The 20,450-nt window shown below is 38.6% G+C and overlaps 1 protein-coding gene across 9 annotated transcripts in view; it reads right to left on the minus strand.

Annotated features, from left to right (window-relative positions):
* Positions 1 to 955: 955 nt before the first annotated feature.
* The window catches only part of Ark2n (arkadia (RNF111) N-terminal like PKA signaling regulator 2N), an 86,624-nt gene continuing 67,129 nt past the window's right edge, over positions 956 to 20,450 (minus strand). For 8 of the 9 annotated variants that reach the window (XM_020183206.2, XM_020183203.2, XM_020183200.2 and 5 more), the window contains 2 exons: positions 13,862 to 13,988; positions 956 to 4,834 (listed from right to left, as the gene is read on the minus strand). In XM_020183206.2, the coding sequence (XP_020038795.1) occupies positions 4,645 to 4,834; positions 13,862 to 13,988 (317 nt within the window). In that variant the 3' untranslated portion in view covers positions 956 to 4,644. The remainder of the gene's footprint in view (positions 4,835 to 13,861; positions 13,989 to 20,450) is intronic. The other variant, XR_012447039.1, reaches the window with a different exon arrangement.

Raw genomic sequence — 20,450 nt, forward strand, 5'->3', positions numbered from 1 at the left:
TTGGTAAAGGTTTATCTGTAATCTTTCCATTCAGATTAAAGTTATAAACAGCTGGCATCTACTGTGAAAAATAAACCAGTAAGGGAAGGGAAGGCCAAAAGCCAGTGAAGAATAGAAGGAAGAAGTGCAAATGAGATTTAAGTACTGGCTACAGATTACTTTACTTACTCACCCTATTTTTCAAAGGCAGTATCCATGGGCCAAAGGACTCACAAGTGGGGTCCTAGGAAAGCAATTTTCACCTAGAGCCGAAGAGTTTCTCATAGGTACTAATATGTCTAGGTCTCAAACACAGGTAGACTAAAAGAAGCATTTTAAGCGAACTGAGGATATGTCCTACTTGTTAATAGTGTGGTTTCTAATTGTTAATAGATCTCGTTCCAGTGTAAGCAGAACTAAAAATTCCTAAGGAAAACTGAGTGATTCAGGAGTTGGGGTGCATTACAGATCTCTCTCCATGGCTCCTCATTCTCTTTCATGTGACAAAGGTCATAGGACATTAATATGGTAGTTCCCATTAAATAAAAAAATCTGAAAAGTAAAACCAAAGTAGGAGACAGTTCATGAGGCTGTTTCTGAAACACCCTATACTTGCTTCAATGTTCAACCGTGTGCAAAGTGCATGCAGTTGTGGTGTTTTATCCTGGGCATGCCAGCCCAGTTTTTGGGAAGTAACCAGCAGATGAGTTTTGTTCAGAGGAACAAAGGTGCCAAGCACTAGGAGGCCTTTATCTGGTCTGAAATCTCGCTGGTCCTAGCTGGAGAAGGAGGCAGGGGTTATAGGAAGGCTAATGTAAAACAATTTTATCTAGAGCCAACATACCTCAGGCTACTTGGCAAAATATCTTGAAAGGGCTCTTAACAAAATAAAACCCACTTTCACACCCAAAAGGTAACTTTGGATTGGCTCCAGGCACCGCTTAATTAAGTAGAAAAAAAAAATCCTCAGAAAATATTATTGTTTAAATACTCTATTTTATTTTGTCTTAAAATAGTTTAACCTTTATGCTACAGACTTATTTCAAAAAACAGAAAATCTTATCTTGCACCGAAAAATATATATATAACACTCTGTTTTATTATTTTTCTCCAAAGACCATTAAATACTAAATGGAAACAAAAACTAAATAATGAATGTAAAGAACCAAATTTCATTTTAAAAACTAGAGTTGCACATTTTGAAAACATTACTTCTAGCAATGATTTGTCGTCACTGCATCAAGTCCACACTCACACCCCAGCAACAGCAGATCTGTTAATCACCAAGTGCATTGGTTCCTAGCCATACAATGGCCGACAGTTCAGGTTCACGGTAAGATGAGCAAAAGGTTCAATGACCTTTGTACTTTTTAAAAAACAAAGTAACAACAAAAAGTATTTCCTAGTTATCCAGTGATTTTTTTAAGATCACTACCTTTAAAATTTGTTAAAAGAGTAAGTAGTGTTTTAAATAAAATGGAAAAAAAAACAGTATTGGACTAAAATACGTGATTATTTTAAACAAACAGTGCACAATCTGAGGAAGTTTGGTTAGGGTGCAATCATTTTTATATACATGGAAGTCACATACACATACTGGAGAACAAGGATTGGGGCTCGGCAATTTGCCTTTCAAAAGAAAAGGTCAAAACTAAGAGATAAAATTGTGTCCCAGGCCTTTTCAAAAACCTGTGACACAGTATAAAAAGCAGGCAACTAATTTATTTTAAGTTACCCATGGTGCTAATCTGCTAAAAGTAAAGATGAATAAATGATGGAATTAGCAAATCAGGCAATTCAAGTTCACAATTGGTAACAGCAAAAGCAGAGTTAATGGGATGCTCAACTACATATAACAGAGTCCATTTAGTCTGGCCCCTACCATTGAAATGGAAAGACAATTACTGGAGAGCAGCAATTATAAGCTACAGGGCAGTCACGATGGTGCAATAGGTGAGGAACCGCTGTTTCTTCAAATTAGAGCAGAGGGAAACTTAACCAGTCGATGGCATAAACCATTCTGTGACCCAGCTGCACCACTTTAACAATGTTCTGTGAAGCACAAAGAACTACTTATGCTGCCAAATGCAAAACTTTGGTTAAGAAAACAATACCTTCAAAAGAAATTTCAAATATCATGGGAGTTGTGTATCTGAGAATTTTATCAGTAACACCTTGCCTTAAATCCTATCTCCACTCTTCTGGATGTAGCAATGAAAGAAGAGATGAAACATACTCTAATTAGTTATTAGGTGGGAAAGTCCCAACCTCATAGGGGAGAGAGCTGTTTCTAACATCTTTTCCTTTCTTTGCATCTTAATGCTTAAACTTCTGTGCTGGAAAATAAAGTGAGGGGAAAATGCAACCTAATATAAAAGCAAAATGCCAGAAAAGAGCTTAGTTGCACTCCACTCCGTCCCCAATTCACAGTGTACACAGCACACTGAAAAATTTCTCTTTTTAGAGGATGACTAAAGAAAATATGTCATGGGAAATCACCCACTGTACAAAATATACTATTAAGATGAAAACAGGTAGGCAAAAACATTCTTTAAAATGGGGCTATGCCCTGACATTGGGGGAAAAAATAAGCGGTAAAAACTTCAAGTCATACTCCACTCTACTCTCTTACCAATGATTTTCCTGGAAAACACAGACCAGAAATTATGCATTTCTGTTTTGTCGAGTATTTTAATTCAAGTAAAAAACAATGTGTAACAGTAAAACTCAATAAATTATTCCTAAAATAAGATGTGAAAGTCCAAGGATACACCAGTAGTGAATCTTCAGAAGGTCCTGTTTCGCTCTGGCCTCTGGGTCTTTGGTTTCTGTCTACGATTGTAGCCTTGTGAGAGAATGCTATATGATATGCTAAAATGTGATATTACAAGCCTGATCAATTAGAAGTGGATTGAAAAATGAAGCACTAGTGAAGAACAGAGGCCAGATCAAATGAGATGCTATCAGAGAAGATCAAAGAACACATGCTCAAATACATTTTCATGGAAGAAGAGACATACAGAACTAAAGTAACAGGAAGTAGGGTAAAGGAATAAACTTGTCTATACATAAAAAAGAAGAAAAGGCCAGGCAGGTGGAGCCAGGCAATCTCATGCACGTGCATGCAGACTGTGTCATTCATCTCAGCAGCCTCCACAGTACCCACCCTGCACGGTGCTTTATGCAGAGCAGGCACTTGGTCAATGTGTGTTCACTGAATAGAAACAGAAAATGGTAGTTTTCTACTCTTATGATCAGGAAAAGCCACTGAGGCATTTGGGAAGGGAAGCAAAAGGCCACAGCAATGTCATATGGTAACAATGGGAACAAAAAGAAAAAGAACAAAAAATGTGAAAAATAAAAGGTGAAGTCTTCTGAGCCAATATTACTTCACTTCTCCCTGTGCACAATCATAGTGTTTTAATTCTAGGTATTGCTTTTAAAATAATTCACCAGAATCTACAACATATTATAGGAAAAAAGGTAGTAACTAATGCCATAAGACTCCTACACTGGCATTTGCAGAATTCCCTGAAGTTTCTACTACCCTTTGCTGTTCCTTTTAGATACTGTAAGACTTATAGTGCCATTAATGTGCTTTGCATCTGACTCATTATGGTGCATTTTGATACCTCTAAGGTATGTATTTTAGGAAGGCAGAGAAGAAACGTACTCATATACGGCATCAGGTCTAGTTAAACAGATGTTACGTACCCTTTTCGGAGAGACCAGCTATGAAAGAAGGCACTTTCCTCTCGGATTTGCAAGTGCCTAGAGACTTGGAAGCTATACAACTTTTCATATTCTTTCTAAATAACAGTTTTCTATGTTCTCCAGTTATTTGAATAAAACAGGGCAAAAAGTTGAAGAGATTTTTCCACTGATCTCTCAATACTCTCTTTAGATGCCCAAAAAACCTTGTGGTATGTTATCTATCCAAAATGCCTGTTTCAAAGGAGACACTCTCCAAAGTGTTATGAATTATTGCAACAAGGAGACCAACTCTGTCACCTTAGTAGTATTTAGAAATAAAAAGGAACATATCAATTATTTGTGTTGTGGGAAGTCAATCAGCAGTAAAGTCAGGAAAGAAGGCAGAAGGCATAAGCTAAAAGAAGAAAAATATTTGTGATACTTCTGTCTTCTCTTTTAAGGACAGTTTTTTAAGTGCACACGCCCTACAGGTGCCAATACCGACCGGACAGATTTGTGTGCAAATGCCCTAGAGTGAGAGTGACAATGAGGTGGGCAAATAGTGGTCAGATTTAGATATTGATGTCACTAGACAGAAAAATAAATACAAGATTCAAAAACTGAAATCCACTTTATCTGGTATTTAAAATATTATTGTAAAAGGAAGGTGACTATCCTAAGATTAAAAGTCACCAAGTAAAATGAAGCTGTCTAATAAAAACCCACCATTCTCATATTCTTACTGAGGGAAAGAAGAAATTATTTTCTCTCTGATAAGTTATTTTCCTAAGTGACTTCTTTTAATTTAAAAAAAAAAAAAAAAAAAAAAGGAGGGGAGAGGGATCCATGAGTTTTAATTCTACAAATGCCACAAACAGCTTCTGAAGCTGAAGCTATGACAATGAACTTCCGTGTCACAGAGAGGAGAGGAAGTGGAAGAAAACAGTGCAGAGGAAACACAGTGACATTGCATTACAGTAGGTATTTACGTCTGCTATCCTCATCCAAGGTAAGGTCAACAACTTCTGCTGGTGAAGCCCAAGTCTGCTGGGGAGTCACAGCAGTCCATGACTGTGTTTGCCTGGTGCTGACATACTGTGTGCCAGAGCCATGCTTCCATGAAGAAACACTCTGAATCACACCTCCTCGAGGATGAACACACCTACAATTGAGGAGAACAGGAGCATGGTTAATCCACCACTGGAAAAACAGAAGACAGTATGACTTCAGTTGTACTGATCAATATCTTTACTAAGCCTACAAGTAGTAGAGCACCTGCTTTGTAAGCAAAGCCCTGAGTTCATATCCCACCCCCAAAAATCACAACAAAACTAAGATGCCCAAACAATCTTAGAATAAATGACACCCTAAGAAAAGTAGGTGATATCTGTTCTTAAAGTAAGTTAATACCACATTTGGGTAATAATACCTTTAAAGACGGTGACAGTAATACCAGTTAACAGATTCAACTTGTGAAAGTCTGTAAGTACTAGGTCCTAGATAGAGGAATATTTTTTCTCTCCTGAAGGTCACAACAGAAACACCAGCTCACTCACCAAAGCTCCTCATGCTTTGGTTCAGTGAAAGGAACAAGGCTGAAGCACTCAGTTTAGATTGTTTAAAAGAAACTATCAGGGGACCAGAACTACCCTGCTGACAAATCATACCAAGAGTTTTTTGGAACTGTTTCAGAAATACTGACAGCTTGAATTCCACATTGCAATCAAATAACAGAACTGAGAGCCTCCAGGAGAAAACACTGAGAAAGTTCTGAATAACATGAAAAGAAGGCAGGTGGTTCAAGTTACCACTGCTACTTATGTCCTCACATCTAATTACTGACTTGTACCCATGTAGCTATGTTAGAAGTGACAAGTGGCTTGAGTTTCATCACATAGACTACTCTAGTGGCTCCCAAGCAGCTGTCTAATAATGTGCATACAATGAATGATACACATTCCTTGAGAATTCCAAGTTTGGTTTAATAGTACCTGTATTATCAGGTTCAAAAGAACAAAGGGTAAAAACAAACAAGATTCTGCTGAAAACTGCCCAAGGACCTTGAGCTCCTGGAAAGATGTCCTGCTCCTTCAAAACCTAGCCTGAAAACTTCTAAGAGAGGTGCCAAAGACCACTTGCAGCCAGAGCACAGGGAAGAACGAAGATTTAATGCAGTATCAGAGGCCAAACATCTGTTCAGAAATGGGCTAGATAGCTACTAACCCAGAGGTGACCACATTTTCAAAGACGAGCTAGTGAAAAACATTAAAATAAGGGACATAAACCCCAATGTTTTATCTAAAACTGTCCAGCCCACTAACATAAACTCAGTGTCCATGTATAAGCTAAGCAACTAGTAATTGTGGAAGAATGTCAGTCAAAGCAGTACATCTGACACTGAAATTATTTTAGGGCTGGAGATATGACTCAAATGATAGAGTACTTGTCTAGAAAGTTTAAAGTCCAGAGTTCAAACCCTACTATTGCCCCCCCCCAAAAAAATTAAAAAATGGGCTGGGTGCTGGTGGCTCACACCTGTAATCCAAACTAGTCAGGAGTCAGAGATCAGGAGGATCCTGGGTCCAAAGCCAGCACCAGACAAATAGTTTCGGAGACCCTATCTCAAAATAAAACAAAAAAACCCATCACAAAAAAGGGATGATAGGATGGCTCAAGCTGTAAGAGCACATGCCTAGTGAGTGAGGCCCTGAGTTCAAACCCCAGAGGCACAAAAATAAATAAATAATCATTCTGATGACTGATGACCAGTAGAATACTAAGCAGCTTCACACATATTATCTCATTAACAATTGCAACAGACCTATGGGATAGAACTGAAGTTATTATCCACACTCTACAGATAGGAAAACTGAGACTTAAACAGATGGCATGATTTGCCACGTTTGAATGTAGTAGGCAAAGGAGGTTAAGGCAGGTCTGTTTAAGGTTCAATGCTTCCCCTACCAGGTCATTTTAAAAGTATGGTGATGTCTGTGGAATACGAGGACAGCTGCAGACTAACAACTTAAACTTTCCACAGTTCAAAAGCTCATCTGAACAGCACTAAAGTGGCTACAAAGAGAGTCAATGTAATCTTTGCAGAATTCCTAGAAATATCTCTGAAGGTAATAGACTCAATTGACAATGCAGTTACTCTGCACCATACATAATATCAGGCAGGGATCTAACCTAATCTGTTTATTTTACAGAAGAAAAAACCCAAGACCAAAAGATAACTTACACATCCAACTGAACAAAATCACATCTCCATTCAGGGGTTTATTTTCCACTAAATAACTATGCTTTTTTCAGACTACCGCTGATACTATGCTGCCTGTCCCCTGTGGGCATCTGATAAACAGCTAAGCAGATTCTAGAAAGTGTCTGGCACAGGAAGAGAACTAGAGTGAGAGGTTTAAAGACCATTTTTACTACTGAGGAACAGTTGAAGGAAAAGAATATGGAGATGAGGCACTTCTTCAATTATCTAAATAGATTATTTCTGTAGTTATAAGTGGTTCCAGTTACCAGAAATCACCTTAGGCTACTTTAAACAAAAATGGGAATTTTTTCTAAGGACATTTGAGCAGCTGAAAGAACCGAAGGACAATGAACAAGCCCCACCCCTCCAGTCTAATTCTCTTCAAATTTTCAGATTCTCTAGAGAGTGTAATGACCCTATTTGTGGTCCAAAGCCATGCTTGCTCTACGTAGCTGTGGCCAGATGGACAGTTCCCAAAGACAATCACTGTGAGCTGGATAGCCCCCATGGGAGGTTCTACTTGCCCCACACAGATATCTCAAAAGCACACATACCAAAAATCAGTTTCTGGTAGGTAAGTTTTGGACGCTCACTTCTATACAACAATCACAGCCACTGTAAAATAGAATAAGCTGCTTCCTAAACATTCAAGCAAATGCTAGAGCATCTGTCAGGATCGGAGACGTTAAAGTGACCTCTATAGTCATTAGTGACTAAGATTTGTTCCAAAACAATCAAAACTATCCTGTTGGAAGTCAGGATAGCAGTCATAAGGGGAAACAGCAAGGGAAATGGGTCACGTGGTAAAATGCTTGCCTAGAAAGTGTGAGGCCCAGAGTTCAAACCCCAGTACTGCAAATAAAACAAACAAAAAAAAATTAAAAAGGAAATGAAAAAATGAAACAAAACCATCAAAAGTATAAGCTCTGAAGATCAACTTTTTTTTTTATTGTTTTATTATTCACATATGCATACAAGGCTTGGGTCATTTCTTCCCCCTGCCCCCACCCCCTCCCCCCTCCCTCCCCCCACCCCCTTACCCCTCCCTCCCCCCACCCCCTCAATACCCAGCAGAAACTATTTTGCCCTTATCTCTAATTTTGTTGAAGAGAGAGTATAAGCAATAATAAGAAGGAACAAGTGTTTTTGCTGGTTGAGATAAGGATAGCTGTACAGGGAGTTGACTCACATTAATTTCCTGTGTGTGTGAGTTACCATCTAGGTTAATTCTTTTTGATCTAACCTTTTCTCTAGTTCTTGGTCCCCTTTTCCTATTGGCCTCAGTTGCTTTTAAGGTATCTGCTTTAGTTTCTTTGCGTTAAGGGCAACAAATGCTAGGTAATTTTTTAGGTGTCTTACCTATCCTCACCCCTCCCTTGTGTGCTCTCACTTTTATCATGTGCTCAAAGTCCAATCCCCTTGTTGTGTTTGCCCTTGATCTAATGTCCACAAATGAGGGAGAACATACGATTTTTGGTCTTTTGGGCCAGGCTAACCTCACTCAGAATGATGTTCTCCAATTCCATCCATTTACCAGCGAATGATAACCTTTCGTTCTTCTTCATGGCTGCATAAAATTCCATTGTGTATAGATACCACATTCTCTTAATCCATTCATCAGTGGTGGGGCATCTTGGCTGTTTCCATAACTTGGCTATTGTGAAAAGTGCCGCAATAAACATGGGTGTGCAGGTGCCTCTGGAGTAACCTGTGTCACAGTCTTTTGGGTATATCCCCAAGAGTGGTATTGCTGAATCAAATGGTAGATCAATGTTTAGCTTTTTAAGTAGCCTCCAAATTTTTTTCCAGAGTGGTTGTACTAGTTTACATTCCCACCAACAGTGTAAGAGGGTTCCTTTTCCCCCTCATCCTCGCCAACACCTGTTGTTAGTGGTGTTGCTAATGATGGTTATTCTAATAGGGGTGAGGTGGAATCTTAGCGTGGTTTTAATTTGCATTTCCTTTATTGCTAGAGATGGTGAGCACTTTTTGATGTGTTTTTTGGCCATTAGAATTTCTTCTTTTGAGAAAGTTCTGTTTAGTTCACTTGCCCATTTTTTTTTTTCATTTTTCTTTTATTATTCATATGTGCATACAAGGCTTGGTTTATTTCTCCCCCCTGCCCCCACCCCCTCCCTTACCACCCACTCCACCCCCTCCCGCTCCCCCCCTCAATACCCAGCAGAAACTATTTTGCCCTTATCTCTAATTTTGTTGTAGAGAGAGTATAAGCGATAATAGGAAGGAACAAGGGGTTTTGCTGGTTGAGATAAGGATAGCTATACAGGGCATTGACTCACATTGATTTCCTGTGCATGGGTGTTACCTTCTAGGTTAATTCTTTTTAATCTAACCTTTTCTCTAGTTCCTGGTCCCCTTTTCCTATTGGCCTCAGTTGCTTTAAGGTATCTGCTTTAGTTTCTCTGCGTTAAGGGCAACAAATGCTAGCTAGTTTTTTAGGTGTCTTACCTATCCTCACCCCTCCCTTGTGTGCTCTCGCTTTTATCATGTGCTCATAGTCCAATCCCCTTGTTGTGTTTGCCCTTGATCTAATGTCCACATATGAGGGAGAACATACGATTTTTGGTCTTTTGAGCCAGGCTAACCTCACTCAGAATGATGTTCTCCAATTCCATCCATTTACCAGCGAATGATAACATTTCGTTCTTCTTCATTTGCCCATTTCTTTATTGGTTCATTAGTTTTGGGAGAATTTAGTTTTTTAAGTTCCCTATATATTCTGGTTATCAGTCCTTTGTCTGATGTGTAGCTGGCAAATATTTTCTCCCACTCTGTGGGTGTTCTCTTCAGTTTAGAGACCATTTCTTTTGATGAACAGAAGCTTTTTAGTTTTATGAGATCCCATTTATCTATGCTATCTCTTAGTTGCTGTGCTGCTGGGGTTTCGTTGAGAAAGTTCTTACCTATACCTACTAATTCCAGAGTATTTCCTACTCTTTCCTGTATCGACTTTAGAGTTTGTGGTCTGATATTAAGATCCTTGACCCTATTGGTATAGGGTGATATACATGGATCTAGTTTCAGTTTTTTGCAGACAGCTAACCAGTTTTCCCAGCAGTTTTTGTTGAAGAGGCTGCTATTTCTCCATCGTATATTTTTAGCTCCTTTGTCAAAGACAAGTTGGTTATAGTTGTGTGGCTTCATATCTGGGTCCTCTATTCTGTTCCACTGGCTGAAGATCAACTTTTGACATAGCTCACTATTCTAAGAAAATAACATCAAAAATTAATAATTTTTGCTCCACTTATAAGAACTGAAGATGATTTCAGGTAACATTCTACTTATTTTTCTTAACTCAAAACGTAATAAATCCTTATGATTGCAGGAAAATGCTGGTCTCCCTCCCTAGCTTTTTTGGGGTTAATGCTAGCAATGGGTTTTATGAAGCAATCAGTCTTAAATGCAAAAGCTTCTTCTATTGATTCATTTGTTGAGGGACAAACAAACATTAACACCAATGACTACAGGACTAACAGACTGAAATAATGTAACCCTCTGACTATTCACCAAAGCCTCTGAACTGTGGCTACTATAGTGGCAGTGGCTCAAGTGGTAAAACGTGTGCCCAAGCAAGTGTGAGGCCCTGAGTTCAAGCCCTAGCACCACCAAAAAAAAGTCTCTGAACTGTTCCCACACAATTCTATACTACAAAGATCTGAACTACATGCACTATCATCCTAAATCTCCATCTAATAGCAATGGAAACTGGATTGTCCAAAAAGTGGACATCTGGAAATGATAGCCAATTTAAATAATATCAGGAGTTCACCACAGCAATAGCAATACAAGACAGCCATAAAGATCAGCCATTAGTTCAGAAAACATGCTTTCTAATCTATGACTAGAAGAAACATAGATACTAAGTGGGCACATCAAAATCCAAAATAAAAGAACAGGGAAAGATATTAGCATGCAAGAAAAACAACTTTTATCAAAAAGGGAAGCACATGACAGCTAGAATTATTGAGTGCAAAGGTCAAACAAAATGTTCCTAATATGGAGAAATGATACCCAACAAAAGTCACAGCAACATAATCCCAAACAGAACAAACAATGAGGACCAAGTCTGAGTTTTTAAAACGCTTGGAAAGCCCATAACAATACAGAATACCAAAAGCAAAAGCAAGAACAGAACAACTAAATCCAAATAAAACATCTATACATACAAATCAAATTAGAACAAAAAGATGTGGGTCAAATCCTAAAAAATTTATCCAAGTGATAACCCTGCCAGAAACACATCAATACTTCATAACTGCAACCCTAGACCTGTAAAAGAAATAAATTCCAGATAAGATACAGGCAGCCAAAGAGACAATCTGAATAAAGCAACAAGAAAGCGTCTCTCCTACCTGTTTTCATTTCAATGTTTCAAAGATTAACAGTTTACTTCTATAGACTAAACTGCTGAAAAAATTTTTAGAAACACAGAGTGGAATCAAGTGATACTCTATTCAACCCCGGACCCAAAGACCAATAAAAAAGTTAATTTAAAATGATACAGGGTTTGGGCTGAAGTCCTGGCTCAAGGGGTAGAACACCTGAGTAGCAAGCTCAAAGCGAGCAGACACACACACACACACACACACACACACACACACACACACGACACAGGATTTTAAGTTAAAAAATATTCCAAAACAATCTATAAACTCTACACAGAATCTATAAACTACATTCCATTGTAGAAATTATATTAACCACCAGTGAGGTTCCAAAATGGATTTGTCACTTACAAGGTATGATTTCCCCAAGATTTAAACCAATGGATCAGAATAAAGGACAGCTTTATGCTTCAGAGCCTATAAGAAAAAAGTCTTTGAAAGTGATGTTATTACGTTATTTAAAATGCAGCCAAAGCCACTTGACTTAGTTCAAGAATTGGCACAAACATGTCTACAGAACAAAAAGACAATCTGGACAAAGACCTAGCAAGCTCAGAGAAGGAGTGTACTAGACATGGTACATGTGCATGAGTGTTTGGAGTGGGGAGGGACTAAGAATGTAAATGTCCAAGTTTTTATACAAATGTAATTATAATTTTAACTCTAGATACCAAAATATTGATAAAAATGGAAGCTAAAAATTTCATGATGGAAGAAAAGTTGAACAAAGAAGCTAAAAGGAAAGATGGCTGTGGCTGACATGTCCAGGCATAAGGACATAACAAGGAAGGGAGACGTGGTAGAAGGCAATAGAGACCTTGACACATAGATACAATGAATTAAGACAAGAGGAAGTTGGTGATGGAAAATGTGCTCCTGGCACAACAGAAGATAATTTATCCACACCAACCTGTCAATAGGATATCCTATTGAGGATATCTCAATAGGAGACTGCATTTAAAAAAATTCAATATTCCAGAAAGATCCTGACATGGAATTTAAAAGGATAATGTCTTCTATACTGCAAGGAACAATGTGTGAAATAAACTTATGGCAAGCACACGATGAAGAAATCAGTAGTTCTATATTCCTCATCTGATGGGTAAATCAAATTGAAGAGAATAGATGAAAAATGGAAGAGCATTTAACAGCAAAAAGATTTTTTTTTATTAAGTCGCAATGGGGGAGAATGAAATAAAGATTGAAGAGTGAAAATTCTTCCCCACCAAAATAGAAGAAATAACCACAAAAACAGAAATGAAAAAAAGCAGGTATGCAGGCATACTTTTGGCATAGATACAGAACAGATAAAGGGCTAGGACAATACGAGCACTTCATCTTCCCATAAAGACAGTATTGGCCCTCTTGGGGAGATGGCATGTTAAACTCTGACTTAACTCTACATTTTTAAAGTTCCATTTCTTTAAATGAAAAATGTTCTCAGAAAGTATAATCAAATCTGGCTAGACAAAGGTACCTTTAATTTACATGCATCTGTATTTTACTCTCATTCTATACTCCTAAATTCACCCTTTACATACGCAATGGAGAAAATGCTGGTAAATGTTTTGTTAGTTTACTAACCAATGAGTAAAATCAGATGAAAGAGTAAGGTAATGAAGATACTGTTTTATATGCCTTTTATCAGAAAAATCACAACTTAACCCTTGTGGCAAGGAGAAAAGCTATTTGCTATATAGAATACACACATTCTAAGTCTCCATTTGTGTTTTTTATGTAGATGTGAATAGTTAAATGTTCCAAGGAGTAAGTCCAAGAATCTATAACCAATTCTTAGGATTGATAGCAAATTTTTTCTAGCAAGAGTCAGATAGTATCTTAGGCTTTGGGGTCACACAATCTGTTTAAACTATTCAAGTCTGCCACAGATGATATCCAAAATGAACTAGCATGACTCCACTAGAATAACTTTAGGAATACTGAAATTTGAACTCCATATAATTTTCACCTGCCACAAAATATCATTTTCCCCTAATTTTTTTTTTTCTTGGTATTGAGGTTTGAACTCAGGGCCTCATGCTTGTAGGTAGGCACTCTTATTACTTGAGCCACCTTGCCAGCCCACCCCCAATTTTTAAAAATGCAAAAATCAGGGCTGGAGGTGTGGCTCAAGCAGTAGATTGCCCGCCCAGCAAGCGTAAAACCTTGAGTTCAAATCCCAGTATCGACATCCTCGAGGGTGGGAAGGGGAGGAAAGGGGAGGGGAAGAAAGAAGGGAGGAGAGAAGTCTGTCAAACTACCTAGATATTTGTTTAAAGTTAAAGAGAAAAAACCAGCTCTAGGTCACATACATATATGGCTGAGATGTTCTTCGTATGAGACAACATATAACACATTCAGAGGTCATCTCTCACAAAAAGTGCTTCTTAAGCCAGAAAAGACTGAGAGATAGACCCTACCTTATGCTGGCCATGCCATCAGGTCCAACATTTTCTTATCACTTGTTTTCTGATTTAAAATTCAAAATTTAAAATATCAGGATACTCTAATAATACCTTACCTTGCATGTTCCTGAACGCCCACAATCTCTACTTCGCTATCTGAAGAAGCAATATTAATTTCTTCATTAAGTGGTGCCTTGCCAGCCGATGTTTTTTCACTTGTTAGGAATCCTGGATCCAAATGACCTGAAAGAGAAGGGGAAAGAAAGTAAGTACTACAATTCAATTTCTTAAAAACAGTAGAAACAGCTCATTGATGGATTTCTCATCCAGGTTTAATCACAGAAATAGAATAACCTTGCTAGGGGCCAGCAGCTTACTCTCTGCTACTAAAGAGGCAGAGATCAGGAGGATCACGATTTGAAGCCAGCCAGGGGAAATACTTCGTGAGACTCTACCTTGAAAATAATCCAATACAAAACAGGGCTGGTGGAGTGGCTTAAGTGATAACAGTACCTACCTAAAAAGCATAAGGCTCTGAGTTCAACTCCAGTACTGCCAAAAAAAAAAGGAAACAGAACAACCCTATGAGGGTTAATAAGCTGGGACAGTATTCAAAAAAAACAAAAACAAATGGAATATATGCCGTGGCATGTATTCAAACAGCATGAAAATAGATAAAATTATGAAATCAAAATTCTCTCACAGTATTCTTATTCCTCAGAAGAAAAAAACCTTAAATATTTTGGATAATTTGCTATCAAAATATATGTACATATAAACTATAATACCCGATATTTTGTGCTGTAATGCTTTGAACTCAGGCCTTTGAGCTTGATAGGTAGTCCCTCTATCACTTGACTGTTTTTTTTTTTTTTTTGGTTGAACTGCGGTTTGAATGTGCTTTACCACTTGAACCACATCTCTAGCCTTTTTTGCTCTGGTTATTTTGCAGATGGGGCCTCATTTTTTGCCCAGGCCAACCTGGATGGTTGTTCTCATGTTTTATGCTTCCCACTGTAGCTGGGATGACAGGAGACAGTCAACATGCCCAGCTTTTTTATGTGGAAATGGGGTCTCACAACCACTTTTTGTGGCCAGGGCTGGCCTAGAACCACCAGCTTCCTTCTCAGCTACCTGAGTAGCTAGGACTGGCCTTGAACCTTCCACTTTTAATGTTTTTTGCATTCAATTCTAGTCTGCTTTTAAATTTATAACTACCCAGAGGATAATACAATAATAGTTCTTTATTCCTTATTATTTTAATAGAACAAAATTCTAAACTAGAAAAGTGTAAAAGCATAAATGGAATAAAAGCAATCTTTAGTACCATTTTTATACTGGGATGTTTTGTGAAAAACAATGCTTTTTCTCTCTAAAGGAATGCAGATTTGATCAAATCTGACACCCAAACTAAATCTAAAAAGGAAGACTAGATAGAGGTAGAAGATAATTTGGACTCTGAGCAACTGAAACATAAACCTGTACAGTGATGATGATTCTCACTGGAAAAGCACAACATGCTGGAAAAGCACAACAGTTTGTGACACTGGAGAATGTAAGATGTTTTCACAAAGGTCTTTATAGTGTTTAGTCTATGATGCAATAAGAAACACTTGCTTGGGCTGGCAGAGTAGCTCAAATGGTAGAACACCTGTCTAGCAAGCACCAGAGTTCAATCCCCAGTCCCCCAATAAAAGAAAAAAAAGCAAACAACTCTCCAACCTCATAGAAAGCCTGAGATTTATAGACTTCTTTCAGTAAAGGCTAAGGCACTACATCAAAATACATGGCTAAAAACAATGCTACCAGGAATTAAAAATCATTCAGCCTATGTGCTCAGCTCATGAATGTCCTAACGTAAAAAGATGTATTTTAAAATGCCTAGAAGTTAGTATAGAGTTGCAATTGGTACAATTTTTCATTTACTCTTTAAAGGGCATTTACATATATTGTCAGGTGAAACAAAATTATCTAATACTCAAAAAAATTTCATGACACCTTATACAAACTAATATGAAGAAAATTAAAACTTACAAACACAATTCTCCCTTTCCCCTCCTTTCATATTGCAATGTTTTGAGGTTATTGAGAAGTCTTGTATTTTCACACTCCTGCCTATTTTCAGTGCAACTCTTTTGGAACATCTCAAAGCAAACCTAATTTTTACATCCTCTAACCATGTAAACCCATTGCTGAGAATTTACTCTAAGGGTAAAGACTTTAGACAAAATGTTATGCCATCCAAAGACAGTTACTATAGTACTAGGGAGAAATAGAGAAATGTATATATAACATACAAGGCATCACAGATACCACCATAAAAATGTGTAGATGCTGGGTAAAGTTATGAAAAATAATCAAGTTTGAATGAGATTGTTGGTCTTTTTCATAATTCTTTAATGTTAATATTATTTTTTACTTTTTTTCAATTGACAAAGATGCACCAATGTGAAAACAGAAGAATAGAAAGCTTAAAATGGCTATTAGATACAACTAAGGACTATTAGTCTGGGACTAGAGCCATGCGTGGCTCAAGCAGTAGAATGCCTGTGAATGTGAAGCCTTGAGTTCAAACCCCACTACCACCAGAGAGAAGAGGGAGAGAGATATGGTATTAGTCTGCATGGGTCTATAACCTAGATGGGATCCTGTATTTAGCTAGGACCCTATGTAATGACACTAGCAGTGGGCACAAGTCTTTGAACTCCACAAGCACGCAAACATCCAGTTTTGTTAAATCTAGGGTGGTTGTTTAAATGGAATTTGGTTAAGTCTAGAATTGGCAAATCTAGATCCTTGCTCTCAATACTTTTGTGACCAAGTCTTTCATCTAATTTCTACCTCTATATTTTAGTTACAGCTATTACCATTCACACTGCTCTAGCTGTACACTGGGGATGAACACAGAGTGACGGTATCTCTTTGACATGTCCATGTTCAGTAACTCCAACAGACTTTTCTGTTTTCTTCATTTGTGCACTCCTACAATAAATACTTGTCCATGTCACAGTATGCACTATGCTGTGTGCTAGGAACACTGTGGGGAACAAGCATAGTCTCTCCCCTCAATGAACCTGAAATAAGTTCAGGGACAGTAAACTGTACCATGACTTAAAAACTGCTCTCACAGAAAGATAAAGAACAGCTTGGGGCTGGGCATGGTGGTCAAGCCTGTAATTCTAGACTTAGGAGGCTGAGGCAGAAGTATCTCAAGTTCAAGGCACGTCAAGGCACACACACACACACACACACACACACACACACACACACACACACACACACACACACACACACACGACACAGGATTTTAAGTTAAAAAACAGCCCAGGCAAACAGTTCTCAAGACCTCATCTCTAAAATAACCAGGGCAAAATAGACTGGGGGTGTTACTCAAGTGGTAGAGTGCCTGGTTTGCAAATGCAAAGCCCTGGGTTCAAACCCCAGTCCCACCAAAAAGTGAGAGAGGGGAAGGGGGACAAGCAGAGGAAGGAGAGCCCACAAAGAAAGAGTACCCCAAAGACATGACGTCGTGGACACAACAGGCATTTCTAGGCAGAAGTGGTTAACAATGCCTAAATGAGAGGTCAGGTAAGAAGAGAGACAAAGTAGAACCCACTAGAATCTGTGATAAATTGATCATGAAAGGGGAGGCTCAAGAAGATGAGGTAAAAGCCAATGTAGTAAAGCAAGTTGAAGAATAATGGAAGGAAAGGAAGAGCAAATTCTAAGTCTAATTATGGAGGAAAAGGAGGATGGTGCTAAGCAATTACTCTCATCTCAAACATGAGTTTGAGAGAGAAGTGTGTATGTATGTACAGTTTTTAAAGATGAGACAGGCCACCTGCAAAGCATAGATGTGGGTAGGACAGTGGGGACGGGGGCTTTGAAAAGTGAGATGTTCTCAAAAAAATATTGGCAAAGGAGGGTCAGGCCTATGCACGTTTGACAGGGAAGTAAGTGGAGCTGGGAGAGGATTAATAAAGGGCTGGGGTACAGATCCAGTGAGGGACAGAAACAGCAAGAATGGTGTGGTGGAAGTAAGAATATGATGGCATACATAAGCCCCAGTACAAAAGGGGAAAGTAGGAGAACTAGGCGTAAAGCCAATGGTTAGGAACGTGAAACACAACTTCCATTCTCCTAGCCACCCACAAAATACATGCCCCCAGGAGCATCTTTCCTCCTGCTTTGCCTCCACTCTTGCTCTCCTTTGCTCTGACCACCCACAACTCACCTGCCAACAACTTTCTCATTGCATTGCATTTTATCTCCAAGTCCTTGTGGAAACTAACTTTCCTGAAAATGCAGCTACTCTGCAGTCCACTGAAGAGGAAGGTGCTCCTAACCCCCAATTTGGGGATCTGGATCACTTACAGATCACTCAAACACCAACATCAGCAGCCTGTTCCTTCCAGGGGATTACAGTCTCATCGTCATACGCTGACAGGACAGTTTCACTTGTTCATGGTAGTTGACTTTGTCTGTCTTTCCACTTGCAAGTTCTGCCATCATGAAAACTCATTATTTATGTGCACAGCCACTGTGAAACTATGCCTACTCACTAAGAAGCAAGGAACTGAGCTCTAACAGGAACTTAAAGCCACTTGTGGTATACTCACAGCAAGGGGCCACAATCCAAAACCTAACTAAGCAAATTGAAATAAACCAAACTCAAAAGGCAAATTTTAAGAGTCACTGTTAGGCTGGAGGTGTGGCTCAAGTGTTAAGAGCACCTGCCTAGCAAGCATGAAGCCCTGAGTTCAAACCCCAGTACTAACACACACACACACACACACACACACACACACACACCCCACTGTTGCTATATGCAAATTTATCCTCTTTAATAACTCAATGCTTTTAAACAACAATAATGGGTAAACACAACAAGAATACAACAGAATTAGTTAATTCTTCGTATTTCTGTATCCAGTTCTATCTCCATAATTCTAATTTATAATTCTAACTTTCTGGTAGGACATTTTGTAACATGTCTCAGTCATCAGTATTTCTGGATGACCAGTCTGAATGGCCCCTCATCCTGACCCTACACTTCGAAGGCCTCATTTCAGAGTTGGAAATGTTATCACTCTACTTTTTTAAAAATGGGAAAGAAAGTCAGTATCCTACATCTGTTCATCTTACACTGTCTAAGAAAGACAAGGTATCCATCACCAGTATTTCAGATTCTAACTTTATTTATCCATTACAGATCCAGAACTTAATCATTTATATACTTTCACATTGTTAAATCAATCCAAATAATTTTATTTGCAATCCAAAAGCTGGGTGTGGTGGTACATGCCTGTAACCCCAGCATTCAGAGGCATGAGTTCCAGGTCAGCCTGGGCTATATAGCAAGATCCTGTTGAAAGAAAAGAAAGAGACAGAAAGAAGAGAAAATGAAAGACAGATAGAGTGGAGGGGAGAGGAGGGAAGAAAAGAAAGAGGGAGAGGGATGAGAGGGGTGGTACATTCCTATAATCCCAGCTACTTGAGAGGCAGAGATAGGATTGTGGTTTGAAGCCAGCCTGGGGAAAAAGTTAGGGAGATCCTATCTGAAAAAGTAAAAGCAAAATGACTAGGAGTGTGGCTCAAAGGATATAGCACTTGCTGAGCAAGCACAGGGTCCTGAGTTTAACCCCTAGTACCAGCAAATACAAGCAAACAACTCCTATACTAATGTTATGAATTTTTACCACACTTACTGTCAGAGACCTTATATAAAATGGGTAATGCAGATAACAAGTCAGCTAGGACCCACACCAGTGTCATACGAGGCAAAAATTAATATCTTAAATCAATATTCATTGAAATTTAAAAACATGCAAATTATGACCTTGAGTTTAGCTCATTCAACAAGAAAATGGGAGGGCATTTTTCTGCAAGGTGACACCAAAGGCATTTAGGGGTGCCTCCTCTCTTCCATCTATTTCAGAACCAGGCCTGTTAATCTGTTTCTCTCAATACAACTGTATTCAGCAGGCTACACATTCCTTTGGGAGCTCCTGTGTAGAGCCTGACATTCTCTGCTCCCACCCTATTCTTCTCCATGACTTCACAGAAATCTAATGACAGAAAAGTACTTACAGCATACACAAAAGTAAGCCAAAGATGCAATGAGTTCTGCAAATACTCAGTGGCTCTACCTTTTCCAATTCTAAGACAAGAACAAGTTCTGTAGAGAAAAGTATAAATACCACAATTACCATATAATAAACTGAAAATAAAGGGGAACACTCATATTTGGCTATTGTGGCAGCAGGCTATCTTTGTGTAGGTATTTGCCTGTGTAGATCTTTGGAAAGATAACTTCTCTCACTGTATGAGAAAAAAAATTTTTAATTTATCCTTCTACTTACAGACACATAAATGAATCAGAAACGGGGAAGGAAGGAAGGAAGGGAAGGAGGGAGGGAGGGAGGGAGGAAGGAAGGGAGGAAAAGAGGGAGGAAGGAAGGAAGGAAAGAAGAGAGGGAGGGAGGGGCAGAGAGAAAGTAGTGACTTAATTAGCATAGCAAACAGTTTCTTTTTGCTTCAAAGAAATAATTACTTTTTAAACTAGATACCTACTGGCTAAGAACTAGGCCTGAACCTGTTTGCCACACAGTGAAGGAAAGTGTTACATACTGGATAACAGCAGCAGGCTAGGTATAAGAAAAGATTAAAATCTTAAATTCATTGGGCTGAGGGTGTGGCTCAAAT

Source organism: Castor canadensis, chromosome 4 (genome assembly GCF_047511655.1).
Source record: "Castor canadensis chromosome 4, mCasCan1.hap1v2, whole genome shotgun sequence".
NCBI classification, from domain to species: Eukaryota; Metazoa; Chordata; class Mammalia; order Rodentia; family Castoridae; genus Castor; species Castor canadensis.